At 39.0% G+C, this 15585-nt stretch overlaps 1 protein-coding gene across 2 annotated transcripts in view; it reads left to right on the forward strand.

Annotated features, from left to right (window-relative positions):
* The window catches only part of PRKG1 (protein kinase cGMP-dependent 1), a 1158696-nt gene that overhangs the window by 937852 nt on the left and 205259 nt on the right, over positions 1-15585 (forward strand). For both annotated transcript variants that reach the window (XM_030334044.1, XM_032595293.1), the window contains 2 exons: positions 358-435; positions 9908-10002. In XM_030334044.1, coding sequence (XP_030189904.1) covers positions 358-435; positions 9908-10002 — 173 coding nt within the window. The remainder of the gene's footprint in view (positions 1-357; positions 436-9907; positions 10003-15585) is intronic.

The raw sequence follows: 15585 nt of genomic DNA on the forward strand, positions 1-15585 counted from the left end.
AAAAAGACCAGTTTAATTAGCAGCTCTGCTGTTTTATTTCATGCTCAGTCGATGGGAGAGAGAATATTTTTATCAAACTATTAAAATGAATGGATTTAAAGATCGGAATATAATCACCCAGAAAAATGGCATTCACGAAACAGTTTTAAACGCGAGCATGATAAACCTCATTTCTTTGTGATTGTTGTGCTCATTCACTGTTACTTGTTCTTAAATTGTGATTGATTCTTGGCTTGGGGAAAACTCCATCAGGGTGAATGCATCCCTGCAGAGCTGACATCTGAAGAGGTTGAGCTGTTTGTGATATTACTCCCTCCTTCATGTTTTTTTTTTTCTGTTACTGTTTCTGTTTTGCAGACCCACTATGAGAATGGGGAGTATATCATCAGGCAAGGTGCCAGAGGGGACACGTTCTTTATCATCAGCAAAGGCACGGTAAGCCCTCGAGCACCAAAGGGGGCTGCACGGTGGGGCGGGGCCTGGGGAGCATCAATGACCCCTGGAGGAGCATGCGCACGGGGGTATGAGCTGTTCGAGCTTTTCCATCTTCTGAAACGGATAGAGAAACTTTTGAGAAAGGACCTCCCAAAAATGGTCCTGGAGGAAGAGAAGTAGAACTCTGAAGACCAGAAAATAACCTGTGTTCTATAATTTAATAACCATGATGCTGGATGCCACTGACATGTCTGCATAAATGGGAAGATTTCCACCATTTAAATTATATAGTTAAGCAAGAGACAGACTCAAGTGACTTTAGAAATTCTCAACAGGAAAAAACAAAAACAAAAATGAAAAGTTCCGTCTCATCATTAGAAGCAGTAACATAGCTATGGTAGAACACCAGTGCTTTAAAATCAGACGGTCCAGGGACTCCTGGCTCAGTCAGCTGGGCATCCAACTCCTGATTTCAGCTCAGGTCATGATCCCCAGGTTAGTGAGATCGAGCCCCGTGTTGGCCTCCATGTTGAGCCTGGAGCCTGCTTGAGATTCTCTCTCTCTCTCTCTCTCTCTCTCTCTCTCTCTCTCTGCCCCTCTCCCCTGTCCATGTTCTCTCTCTCTCCAAAAATAATAATAATAAAATCAAATAAAAATTTTTTTTTTTTATTTTTTTTTTTTTTAATATTTTTTTTTTCAACGTTTATTTATTTTTGGGACAGAGAGAGACAGAGCATGAACGGGGGAGGGGCAGAGAGAGAGGGAGACACAGAATCAGAAACAGGCTCCAGGCTCCGAGCCATCAGCCCAGAGCCAGACGCGGGGCTCGAACTCACGGACCGCGAGATCGTGACCTGGCTGAAGTCGGACGCTTAACCGACTGCGCCACCCAGGCGCCCCAAAATCAAATAAAAATTAAATAAAGTAAATGGCCCAAGTCCGAATCCCCCTATAAAACTTATCAGTCTCAGTATTCTTAGGCAAGTTGCTTAGCACCCAGAACATCAAGGATATAAATATATTCATGTTTTATTAGGTCTTCATGAAGCAATTTTCAATGGATACTTCTTAATATCCATTAAAAGTGATGTTATAAGGGAAAGGATAAACCTATTAAACAGGATCTATTAAAAGTGATAAATTATAGGGGAAAGGATAAATATGGGGTAGACAAAGGATATGAATGAAAAATCATAACTTATGCTTTTATATTAACTTTGAAGCATTAGAAATCTACTTCAACTTGTATTTAAAAACTAATAAATTAAGTGAATTGGAAAATGGCAACTTATGCAGATGTATGCTCTAACACTCTAAAAATACCTTACATTTCCTTTCATCAGTGAAGTCATAACCTTGTAAGTTATAATATATGATATTTATATCTAATGATCTGAACTTATTTTGCTTCATCATAAGGGATCCTTAAGAGGAATTTGTACATACTTAGCGATAGGGAAGGAAATGCCGGTGGAAAGGAATGTATACAGCAGTTCTCCTTTTTCTAATTGTTATTTTGAAATGTAAATAAGTTTAGGGGTGCCTGACTGGATTCAGTGAGTAGAGCATGTGACTTGATCTGAGAGTGGTGAGTTCGAGCCTCGTGTGGGGCATAGAGCTTATTTGAAAAGTAAATTAAAATTTTGTTTGTTTTAATGTTTATTCATTTTTGAGAGACAGAGCATGAGTGGGGGAGGGGCAAAGAGAGAGGGAGACACAGAATCGGAAGCAGGCTCCAGGCTCCGAGCCGTCAGCACAGAGCCCCACACGGGGCTCAAATTCATGACGTGAGACCGTGACCTGAGCCGAAGTCGGATGCCCAACCAACTAAGCCGCCCAGGCGCCCCAATTAAGATTTGTAAATGAAGAAGCGATTTCTAAAATGTAAATAAGTTTGTTTCTTCTAACTGAACAAATACGACTGACTCTCGTACTTTGTGGCTCATGTGAAAAAAGGAAAGCGATTTACAGACCCCCAGTGAACAGGATATGTGAAGGATTATAAATCTTGCTGGGTCACAGTTTAGATAATCCTCTCTGAAACGATTTTGACTCAAGAATGTGTCCGACTTTACACCAGTGACATGTCACACTAAAGCGAAGATGGCACCGGCTGTGTTTGTATCATACCTGTTCTGTTGACTGATCGCAGAAAGCCTGGGACAGACATAGATGTCAGGTGCCAGCATCTTGAGGACATCAAGAAATGACATGTCCGACCACAGTTACAGTGAAAACTGTGTTCTGAATGGCCCAGTGTTAGAGGCTAAGAAACCTTAACGTTTTGTGGTTTATGTATAAATTATTGGAGCTTTACCATTTACTGTTTTATTTCTTAACATTTACCAAAGAATCAGGAGAAACTGAAAATCCTCATGGATATAAATGATTCAGTAGGCCACAGGGGGACTTTTTTGTCCCGACAGTCTGGATTTATTTTTTTTTCTTTATCATGTTGCTAATCGTTTGCTCTCATGGGATGATACATTTATCCATTTATGATGAATTTCTGACAGACTTTTGTGATTACCCCATTACTGCAAATACCTAGCACTACCTAAAGGAACCTGTGGTTTGTAACCAGTTTGAGTTTAAAACAGGTGCATTAGTGGTGCTACTTTATGAGTTTTGTATTATGCATAAACAGAAATAACAAGGAAATGACACCGCAGGAGCCCATTCCCTTGGCAATATTTCAGAGCACCATGGGGATCCTGGGAGAGAAGTAGAAAGAATATGTTAGACTCTTGACACATTCAAGATGTTTTCTAAACCAGCCATAGATTTTTCCATAACTAGTTTTTCATGTCCTGCAACTGAGCTGCTATGATTTTTAATCACATTAATTATATGATTATTAAGATATGATATTAGTATATTAATTATACTAATTCTTGTATGCATGTATTGGAATCAGTATATAAAATCCTGAGGGGCAGGAGTTGAACCCGCTTAAGTCCCAGTGGGATGGAACAGGAGAGAAAAGTAACAAGAGCCTTCAAGTAAGCAGGCCAGTAGGTTGCAGAATTGAAATTTTCTGAATCTCTATGCTTTGCTTTAGGTATACAGATGTAAACTTGTTTTCTCATGTGTTTAAAAAATTACAAAGGGTAACCCTTGCAAAGATCGTTTCCCTGTTACCCCTGAACTGGCTTTTCCTTAGAGCATGTCATAAGACACCCACAGGCAGCTAGAGTTACAAGTGGATTCCCCCCACTCAAGACATTCATTTAAGTGTAAGGCTTTTTATTTTCCCATGAAGCACTTGCACACAAAGGGAGAAACTCTGAAATACGTGTTTTTCCCCCGTTAAACCTCCACAAACTGATTGTTCTACACCTTGAGCAAAATGCTTGTAGTGATGTCTACAGTACTTGTTGCTGCCCCTTCTAGAAGCTGAGTTAGTTCTCTGTATATTCCAGTTGCCTGGAAACATGACGTTCCTTTCCACCCAACCATGAACTATAAAATATCAAAGAATTCACAAAGGAGCAGTGAAAACTATCTTCGCCCAAATTTTGTGCATATGGCCCTGTAGCTGTGTTATATCAAAAATTGAACTCTCTCCAGAAGGAAGTTGAGCCAAGATTGAACAGGATTGTTAGGCAAAACTTCAGAGTTGCAGTAATGATTCAAATACATTTTGATTTTCTGATTCTGTTCAACATATCTAATATGCTACTGTTAGAAAAAAATGTGATTCAAAAACTCTTGTCCATTAAATGCCATTTAAAACCAGATGGCTTTGCTTAGAATTAATTGTTTGAGCGTGTTGCATAAACAAATTGGTTTATCATGATATTTGATGTTGTTGAATATGGAAATTATGGAACTTTTATTTGTATATGGGTACGTAAGAGTGAAGCATGAGAAGCTCTTCCTTGTAGATCAAGGACAAGAAGATAAAATGAGCATTATCAGCACTTCTGTTCAATGTGCAACTGAACACCACAATCATTACAGTAAGGCAAGAGAACTGTCTGGAAGTCATGAGATAGAACAGTAATTATATAGGTAAATCTGGAAGAAACACATTTATATCTCTAGAAGAATTAATGAAATGTGTATGTGTGTATGTATGTATATAATGGGACATATATAATGGGATATATATATTCATATAATGGGATAATATGTAAAGTGAGGAAATGAACTTCAGCATTGTGTATTAACATGGGAGAATTGGAGAAATCTCAAATACAATACCCCTCAAAAGAAGCAAGTCGCCGAAGAATACATGTGGTATGCTCGCATTTTTATGAGGTTCAACAACAGGAAAATATCTGGTATTTATGCCTGGAATGAGTTGTGAGGGCACGCAGGCACACACATTATATTACAGACATTAGAAAGGGGATCATGACCATGAGATGCACGGCAGACATTTTGGGAGAGTGGGTTAGGACATGCGGTGGAGAGAGACTCTAATTTACTCCCATGTTACACAGAAGGTTCAATGATCAGATCCTACTCCTAGAAATCCTACATCTTGACCACACTGAATTTAATTCATGGCTCAAAGACTGCAGGCAAACTTGAAGCTCAGAAAAAACGTTCCTACCCTGTACGTGTCCCAAGCTAGCAGATACGTTGCCTAAAGTGCCCTCATTCTCCTTCAGGAGGCATTTTGGTTTGGGAATAACAGGACCAAGTTTTGAGTGCTATGTGAGGAACACTGTTAGAAAGGAGAAATGCTTTGGTTTGGGGACTTCTCGGTTTCTATGGTCTGTTAGTCACACAGGTAGGAGAGTGATGACCTAACCCTTATTCTCCAGCTGGGTCTTTCCCATAAATCTAAATTCTAAGCTTCTTTTGGGTTTTTTACAGTAAACATTGCTTTGTTTATATAACCTGAATCTGTACTAAAACGTTTCATGTTTTAAAATTGTTTTTGATTAAACATGTTGGTTGAGTACACTGATACTGTTTATTGAAGTCTTCAGTATCAAAGATCAATTTTAGATGTCCCCCTAAAAATATCTCATTTTTATTTTGGTTCTTAATTTTGATTCTTAATTTTTAAAATATGCATATGGTTTTAAAATAGAGTTTAAGGGCGCTTGGGTGGCCTAGTTGGTTAAGCGTCTGACTCTTGGTTTTGGCTCAGGTCATGATCTCAAGGTTCATGAGTTGGAGCCCCACGTCGGTCTCTGTGCTGACAGTGCGGAGCCTGGTTGGGATTTTCTCTCTCCTTCTTTCTCCACCTATCCTCCACTCACATTCATTCATTCATTCTCCCTCTCTCTCAAAATAAATAAATAAACTTAACTAGTTTAAAAAACTCAAATCACTAGACCCCACATATGTCTTTCAGAAAACAAGTTAATACATAGGTAAGTGAAAACATTAGAACACACACTCTTATTTCTCTAGAAGGAAAAGAAGTTTCTGCTCTAAATAGCGTTTCATAGCAACAATGAAAGAGCGATAGTAGTGATAAGGGGATATTTATTTTACAACCAAATGCATGAATTTCTGAAACATGAGTAGTAGAAGAAAGGGAGAAAATATGAGGAAAGTCACCAACCTTTTTGAGCATTTACTATTAAGAGGATGCTTTTCACATGAGATTTCCTTATTTAATTCATACACGCCCACACCCTCTTTTGAGATAACTCTCCCATTTTTTAGTTGAGGTGATGAGGTAACGCGGGTCAGACAGACCAAGTATTACTGTCTTTAAGACTCCATAAGTTGGGGCGCCTGGGTGGCTCAGTTGGTTAAGCGTCCGACTTCGGCTCAGGTCATGATCTCACGGTTCGTGAGTTCGAGCCCCGCGTCGGGCTCTGTGCTGACAGCTCAGAGCCTGGAGCCCGTTTCGGATTCTGTGTCTCCCTCTCTCTCTGCCCCTCCCCTGTTCATGCTCTGTCTCTCTGTCTCAAAAATAAATAAACGTTAAAAAAAAAATTTTTTTTTTAATTTTTTTAAAAAAAAAAATTTTTTTTTAAAAGGCTCCATAGGTACTCCTTTCCCCTAGCATTGTGGGTCATAAAGTACTTTGTGGTTTAAGGGAAAATAATAAGTAATATAGGCCAAGGTTAGAGAGGCTATCTCTGCATATTTAACTTTCTCTATCCAACTTATTTTTTTTAGAATTAAAGATGCAAATGTCCATGCCTGATGTCTGCATATTTAGAATGATTCATTATATGTAAAAAGAAAAAGTGTAGAAATTGCAACTTTAAAGGAAAGCTTTTCTTCTTGTTCTTTGACCTGCTTATCTTTTCACATATATGGATTATACAGATAGGGTTTTCTTCACACTTATCATATAAGCAGAAAGTGGTCTATTCAATAGGTGGCCCACTTTTTATGCCTCTGTTCCTGCATTTCAGTAACATTTTTGTAAAGATATTTCAAAATCCACTGAAATCTTTCCATGCCTTGCCTAAACCTGGCATTTCAAATTCTTAATCTTTTTGTTGTTTTTGTTAACCACAAGACAAATGTACAATTATATAATGTATCTTTATATCTAATTTTGAACTAATGATCTTTTAGTATATTACACCTTAGTTCATGCCTTGTTTTTAAATAGTCAGGACTGAAAGATAGTTTTGTTGCGTTGCCTATTTATTGTACAGTTGAGAAAACTGAGGTTCAGAAATAAAACAATCGATCCACATCTGTCAAAGTTTGATCTATGGAACATTTGCATCTAAGACACCTATATTAATCTTTTGAAATGCAGATTTCCAAGTCCCAATAGATTAGAACCTCAAGAAGGACGGTCAAGTAGGCCTTATTTTATTTTTCTCTTCCAAGCTTTTACTTAAATTCCAGTTAGTTAACATACAGTGTGATGTTAGTTTTGCATGATTCCCCCTTTCTCCACATCCTTGCCAACACCTGTTGTTTCTTGTGTTGTTGACTTTAGCCATTCTGACAGGTGTGAGGTGGTAACTCATTGGAGTTTTGATTTCTGTTTCCCTGATGATCAGTGATGTTGAACATCTTTTCATGTGTTTGTTGGCCATCCGGATGTCTTCTTTGAAAAAACATCTATTAGTGTCTTCTGCCCATTTTTTAACTGGATTATTTGGTTTTTGGATGTTGAGTTTGATAAGTTCTTTATAGATTTTGGATACTAACCCTTTATCGGGTCATTTGCAAAAATTGTCTCCCATTCCATAGGCTGCCTTTTAGTTTTGATTATTTCCTCCACCGTGAAGAAGGTTTTTATCTCGATGTAGTACCAATAGTTCATTTTTGCTTTTGTTTCCTTTGTCTTAGGAGACATATCTAATAAGTTCAGTAGCCTTTATTTTTTTTTTTAATTTTTTTTCAATGTTTATTTATTTTTGGGACAGAGAGAGACAGAGCATGAATGGGGGAGGGGGCAGAGAGAGGGAGACACAGAATCGGAAACAGGCTCCAGGCTCTGAGCCATCAGCCCAGAGCCTGACGTGGGGCTCGAACTCGCGGACCGCGAGATCGTGACCTGGCTGAAGTCGGACGCTTAACCGACTGCGCCACCCAGGCGCCCCTGTAGCCTTTATTTTAAGTAAAGCCCCCTACCACAAAGTTTGCGAATCAATGCGGTAGTGTATTTCTATTCACATCTATAAAAGCCTTATCAGCATGCAAATGAGCGTCTCTGTGATATAGCTTGGTTTAAGAGGGTTAAAAACTACATCCCCGTGGTTTTGATACAGTGTGGAAAAGTAATCAAATGCATCAGTGGAGAATAATAATTGAATTCCCTCCACTTTGCACATACATTCTTACTTACAAAAGTCCTGGTCTTTGTCATCTAATCTCTAAACTCAGAAACCCAAAGCATAGTATTTTTAAATGTGCTTAAGTGTCTAGCATTGTTTTAAGAAATTAATTTTTTCTGGGGCATCTGGGTGGCTCAGTTGCTTAAATGTCCAACTCTTGAATTTGGCTCAGGTCGTGATCTCCCGGTGCATGAGTTTAAGCCCCGTGTTGAGCTCTGCACTGACAGCCTGGAACCTCCTTGGGATCCTCTCTCTCTTCCTTTCTCCCTGCTCCTCCCCCGCTTGCTCTCTTTCTCAAATATAAATAAACTTAAAACCCTACTGATTAAAAAAAATGAATTTTTTCTACCACCTTACATTTTCCAGGTAGGTGAGTTTTAACTATTTAACCATTCTAGGTGAAACATAGCCAGTATTATGAATATTAGTAGAACCCGAGGGGGAAGTGAATTAAGTTACAGATTCCTATATTTAGGTCTTCATTCATGCAACAAACTCATTATTATTTTCCTTCTGTGGACACAAGTCCTTAGGGGCCAAGATATCTTGTTTGGGCAATAAAGTTTTTCCGTTCAAACAACTTACAGCTCTTGGGCACCTGGGTAGCTCAGTTGGTTGAGTGTCTGACTCTATTTCAGCTCAGGTCATGATCCCAGGGTTGTGGGATTGAGCCTTGGGTAGTGGTCCACACTGAGCATGGAGTCTGCTTAAGACGCTCTCTTGTGGGTCACCTGGTTGGCTCAGTAGGTTAAGCGACGGACTCTTGGTTTTGACTCTGGCTATGATCTCATAGTTTGTGAGACTGAGCCCCGTGTTGGACTCTGTGCTGTCAGTGCAGAGCCTGCTTGGGATTTTCCCTCTCTCTGTGCTCCTCCCCTTCTCTCTCACTCTCTCTCAAATAAACACTTAAAAAAATTCTGCTCCTCTTCCCTACTCATCAGCACTTTCTCTCTAAAATAAAAATCAAAAAAATAGAAAAAAAACTTACAGCTCTTTATTAGGTGAAAACTGAATTTTATTAGTTTTAAAAACTGAAATCCTACTGAACAAAGCATGTGGACCTTAAGGACTGTCTTGGGTTAGGGACCTCTAAAAAGGCTTCATTAACCTGTGAGTGGAAGAGACAAGCGTGTCTTCGTGGAATGGGGACGTGCATGAGAGGTGTGTAGAAAGATGTTTACTGCAGCAAAAACAATATAAACGTCCACCTGTAAGGAAATGGATGAGTAAACAGAGAATGGAAAAAGGCCCTGGAACATGAAAATGAATGGACTAGATTCATATCTAAGAGCACGGAACAAGTAATAAAACAATGTTAAGGGGAAAAAAAATGTAAGTTGAATACTTACATTTATCTTACAGTAAGATACATACTGTATTATGCTATGCATATTTTTTAAAAACCCAAACACATAAACACATTACAAAAGGTTGGAGGAAGGCTCACTTAATTTCTCATACTGCTTGCCTCACAGGAGGTAGGAAACAAGAACAGGAATGAGAATTAAGTGAAATTCAGATTTCTGGATAATTTATTACTTCTTGAAAACAGCTCGAAACAGCCTAACAGTATTTGATGGGCATTTCTTGTGACGTGCATGGACATTTGTGATATTGTGTTGGTCCTTTTCGTGGTAATGTATGCGTTTTCTTTAAAAGTGGAAACAAGTGGAATTAACATCATCGGTTAGTGTTCATTTGATGAATCCGTGTGTGCAGTGGATAGAGACTTTTATTGTTTCCCTTTGCAGGTAAATGTCACTCGGGAAGACTCACCAAGTGAAGACCCGGTCTTTCTTAGAACTTTAGGGAAAGGAGACTGGTTTGGAGAGAAGGCCTTGCAAGGGTGAGTAGATCACATCGGACACAGTTTTGGTTTGAGCATGACATAAATTCCTGTCTTAAATATTGAGCTCCTAGCAAAAGAGGCCCTTTAATTAGTGTTTATCCTAATACCAGACACAGAGGCTTAATAATCGTTTTTATTTATTTCCATGTGGACTTGTAATGCATTTACATAGGCTTTAAGATAAATGGATTAGCTTCTGTAATATAACGTTTTTATAGTAATGGAAAAATTTCCTAGCTTTGTGCTCAGTAACCACAATCTCTATAAAGACTCTAAAAGGGAGGGAAAAGTCTCTGCTAAGCTTACTTTGTGCGGTAGTTTTGCTCAGAATCCTAGGAAGGTGATTGGTTGAGAATTTGGAAATCCCTGAACCGACTGTACAAACCAAGGGTCAGAAGGCAGTGGAGACTGGCTGGGATTCACGTCTGGGTAGTGGTTGCCCTCCCAGTGGTGGAGATAATGCACATGAACATTAACCATGGATGGACCCAGAGACGTATATTGCAAGGTCCCGGAAATTCTACTTGTAAAGCCTCGAGAAGCAAGCATTTGGGATTTCTTCCCACATACTATGGAAGAAAAACCCAGTTGATTTTGGGCTACACATTTTACAGAATGCATGACAAATTTGGCAGATATATTTGGGTATTCTCTTCTTGTTTTCCAATAAACAACACATCTGAATTATCAGTATATATAGATGAGACTTTTCAAAACTCAGTGCAGGGTATGTGTGTGTGTGTATACACACATACATACTTGAATCAGAAATAACCAATAAACTTTAATTTTGGTATCAAATTCCAGGTGCAGGAGCGTCTGCTAGAGAGGAACCGCAATAGACTATAATTCGTTCCCAAAATATTTGGAACACTGAGTTTTGCTTCCATTTCAAATTATGCCTTCTTTTAAAAATTACATTAGAAGCATTTTGTTTAAGATTGCTATGAAGAAATAACTCAGGGAGTTTTAATTTTTAAGCCACAATCACAGAGCAACTTTTCTTTTTCTTTTCCCACCCTTTCACAGCTATAGACATGAAACGGATCTGATAAGTCCTCCCAAGTACACCACATTAGCTAATGAAGATTCAGAACCAAATAGAACTAAATGCATTTGACTTTCTTTTTTTCTTTTCTTGTATGCGGTTCATTTGATCCTTATCTGATGAGCATGTACTTCCCGTTCGCTTTTTTCCAACAGCAAAGTCAGAAGAAATACCATATTCACTATACACGCACAAAAGAATGCGATAGGCACTAGCTTTTCAGTATAACGGGCAGAGACAGCATTGGTACTTGAATGTTTCTTTCCCTTGATTATCTGTAGAGGATGCTAGAGAATAAAGCCACCTGATTCCTTTGGTCCAAGATTAAATGCCTGTGTGAAAAACGTCGTTTCCAACAGAGCCAAAGAAACAGAAACATTTTCAATCACCTCTGATTGAGATCACAAGTGGAACACCAGACAATAAAACATAACTGGAAATTGACAGATTTCCTCTTGTTAGCTTATTGCCACTGAATTTTGGTGCCAATTAAAGAAAGCTTCGGTGGTGGTAACCCCTTCCTAGAATGTGTCTTAAGAAGTGACCCTGAAAAAAAAATAAAAAAGAAGTGGCCCTGAAGATACAGTTTATGGAAAAGTTACCAAATTTTCTCTGAGGTCAGCATTTAATGGTATTCCGTCTAGACTGAATTCATTCTAGCATATGTCTATTCTCGTGAACTTTTTGGTGCCAAATTCTCTTTTGTCCGTATTCAGTCCTCCGTACACTGTCTCCTCACCCCCGCTGTCGCCCTACACCCCCTCTCTCCCCCAGCAATTTCTTTCTTTCTTGTGCCCTTTGCTCTTACTTTCTCGCTACTCAGCCCGACTTTCTCAGCCTCCTCTTAGTGCCCTCTTACATGTCACCAGGGGTTTGCTACTTGCATCAGAGTATGCTCTTTCTTTTCTGTCTGGTCTTTTCTGTCGCTTCTCAGCCATAGTTTTACTCTGCGGACCACCCCTTCCTTTTTCAAATTCCCCTTCCTTTGGACCCTAGTCACTGTTAGCACTTCTTAGAATTTCTCATGTGATTTCCATTCATCAATGTTTTGTTCTCGCTTCTCTTTATTACATACATCTTATGGCTGCGTGTTGCCTTGATGGAAAGAAGTCCATATACTTACATTCTGATTTGGGCTCAGTATCTGGTACTTTTCAGATACCCAACATGCATTTACTGAATGAATGAATGAATGAATGAATGAACGAACGAACAAACAAATGAGCCTCTCTAATGATGCCTAATCAGGTAATCGCTTCTTGGGATCGGTCATTTTCCCTGCTTGGATCTGTTTGGCAGTGGGGAAAGGGTTTTGAACTCACTTGTCTACAAGGGTTGCAGGCTGGTAATGTAAATGAGTAAAGTGAGGTGGGTAAGTAGAAGCCCTTACGTCAAGAGTACAGCAATTACTGAACACTCGCTCATTGCTACAGTTTTTTAAGCAGAAAAAACTTAGGTTTTGGGAAAACAAATATGAAATGTGATTTTGTAACTTGATTTAAAAAAAAAAAAAAGCTCTGCAAGCAAAAAACAAAGCAAAACAACCACAACAACAAAACACTTCTGCAAACGATTTGACCTGTGAGCTGCCATTTTGTGATTTCTATCTATCTAAATTCAGTAAAGGAAGCCTATTAGGTTAACCCTTCTTATTTCCTTATTTTTTTTTAATGTTTTGATGTCCCATAGGTGTAACCTGTTTTTCACCCTGAGTATCTATGTTCCTTTTTGATCTTTTCTTTGAGTTTCATTGTTGCACACAAGAAACTCTAACCGTTCACAAATCAGATTGATTTGTTTTACTTGTTTCCCTCTAAAAACTGTAAAATTTTATGTTACTTTGAGATAGAAAATCTTCTGGGTACTATGTATCCTTCTGAGTAATAGCTATGCTTCTTGGCAAATCATATCATTTTTATATTTGGAAGAAAGATTACATAGCGATCTCTGTGTGTCCATAACAGCTTTTCAGATCATTGTTTTCACTCATGTAAAATTTATACGTACTGGGAATTGTTGCTTTATTTTCTCAAGGATGTCCAGCAGACCATTAAAATACTGGTAATTTTGACATGAATTTTTGACCATTATTTTTAAATTTTAGTGTGCCTAATATGAGTACTGGGTAAGCCCATGGTAGATAATTGAATGACAAAGCTGCGATGTGACCTTGGCCCCCTGACTCCAGAACTTGGCTTTGGAGTTCTGCCTCTAGAAGTAACAAGCTCCATTTCCTTGTTCTCTGGAGACAGTCGAGTCATAGATATGATACAATCTATATCATCAACATCCATTAACCCCATTAACCAATAACATCTCATTACCGGAAGTATTGAAGTCATGGATTGCTTTCACTTTTGTTGGTTGACATGAAGCAAATTATTCTGTATTCTTTGGCTCACTATTTTTTTTTTTTTGGCCATGATAATAGTTTTTCCACACCAGAGAGAGGGCAAAATGTTGTACTCTTGACAGAAGTGCTCTTTCCTTATGTACATGAAAACTACACTTGTGTTTAAGTTACTGCAGGTGTAGTCCAGTAACTCATGAGTCAGTCCATCCCACTCCGACTCACTGTGGCTTCAAGCTCTACACCCGACTCGAAACCACGCAGAATCCACACAGGCATCAGATGGTGTCATATTCTAAGCCACACCCACACTTTGCATCAGAGGTAATAGGAAAAAAACCTAAGACTCAGTGGAACCTGACAGATGGGGCTGAGCTCCCATTGCCCCTTGCCCCCTGCCCCGTGGCATTTGAGTCTTCAGCGTGGCATGTGGGTAAGAGTTCAAGCTCAGAAATCAGTCGACATGGGTTAGGGTCCACTTGTCACTGACAGATTATGAGACCCTCAGAGGTTCTCCTGTAATCAAAAATGGAGGTGGTGATTATACCTGGCTCTTTTTTTGGTCGTTGAGAGGAATAGTCAAGGGGATTGTTATAAAGCATTTGAATGAGTGCCTAAAATTTAAATTACGCCTAAAGAAAGTTAGCTGCTGTCATCAGTGCTGCCACCATCTTGTTTTCACTGTCATTAGCAATAGCCTCAGCGCGGTGATCCCTGTCCCCGTCGTCATTCCAAGAAGGCTCTGTTACTTCTTGGCCAGAGTTTAGAATGCTTGGTATAATTGGCATAGCATTACATGTGGGGTCAACCACTCACCGATTATATAACTCTGAGCAAGCCAGTTAACCTCTCTGGGTCTCTGGTTCTGAATTTGTAAACTGAGACCGTTGAACTAGATGATCTCTAGCTTTCCTTAGGTCACAGTCTCCGCTTCCCTTGGGATTTTGCCTCTTTACAGCTGGAACAGACCCCTGGATGCCAAATGCAGCCCTGTGCCACCCTGTTGAATGGTGGCATTTAATAACAGGCCACTGCCAGAGGGCCCTTCCCTCCAGGAACCCTCCTAGCTATTTCCAGTCTTCTGAACACCATTGCCACGTGCTAGGTCTGTCCTTGTTGATGGAAAAAAGAAGAAGCCATGTCTGTATTTCCCCAGATTCTTCCCTCAAGGACCATGATCTTGGGAAGGTGAATTAACATTTCTGAACCTATTTCCCCCCTCTCTCTTTTGCCATATTTGAATCTGATCATTATTCATGTGTTTATTTGGAAATAAAACATGATAGATACAATTCAAGGCTCTTTGGTATCCTTGTCATTCTTTCCCTCCCACCATCATCTCTTGAGGTTGGCCATGTACACCCTCACTGCTTATGTGTCTATAATTTATTATATATATTTTATTCATACATGTACGTAAGCTTATCTTATTTGTCTTAAATTTTTACACATCTGAAATCTCTCTTTGATTTTGCACCAATATGTAATTTTTCTTTCTTTTCCTTCTGTCATGCGAATGGCATTTCTGCCATCCCTTTATTTAGAAATTTTCCCTTTTTCTATTTTAATGATTAACTTTAGATTTGTAATAGGTATAGCTAGTATGCAATGTTAACCGTTGCTCTGTCCTTCTCTTGAATGATACAAGGATTCTCCTGTGTTCAAACCACTCATACCATTTTCTCTCTAGTTTTCTAGGCTATGACTCCACCTGGTTGGTAAATCCTTAGGTATTAGTCATTATTGTGACTAATTAGTCATTATTATACCAGCGCATTCCTTTTGGGTTTATTCTTTAATAGTTGTTCATAGATTATCTGTTTACACTTTCTGCCTTTGCCTATATATGCCCTGGGCTGTGCATAGAAATCTAGGTTAAAATTTATTTATCCTCAGCATTTTAAGACAAGTCGGTTGCCTTCTGGCATCCATAGTGTGCAGTGAGTCAAATCACTGTTCCCTTGTAGGTCGCGTGCCTTTTTCTTTGGTCGCTATCTCTTTGTCTTTGATGTTGTGCACTTTTTCCTACATTGTCTAGAGGCAGATATGTTTTCTTTTCCTTCATATCACTCTTTGTATTCTTTGGTCCTGAGAATATAGTTTTCCTCAATTCTAGAAAATTCTAAGCATTATCTCTGCATACTCTCTTTCACCCCCCTTTCTCTTAATCTCTCACTTGGGG

The sequence above is a fragment of the Lynx canadensis genome, chromosome D2 (assembly GCF_007474595.2).
Source record: "Lynx canadensis isolate LIC74 chromosome D2, mLynCan4.pri.v2, whole genome shotgun sequence".
In the NCBI taxonomy this organism is placed as follows: Eukaryota; Metazoa; Chordata; class Mammalia; order Carnivora; family Felidae; genus Lynx; species Lynx canadensis.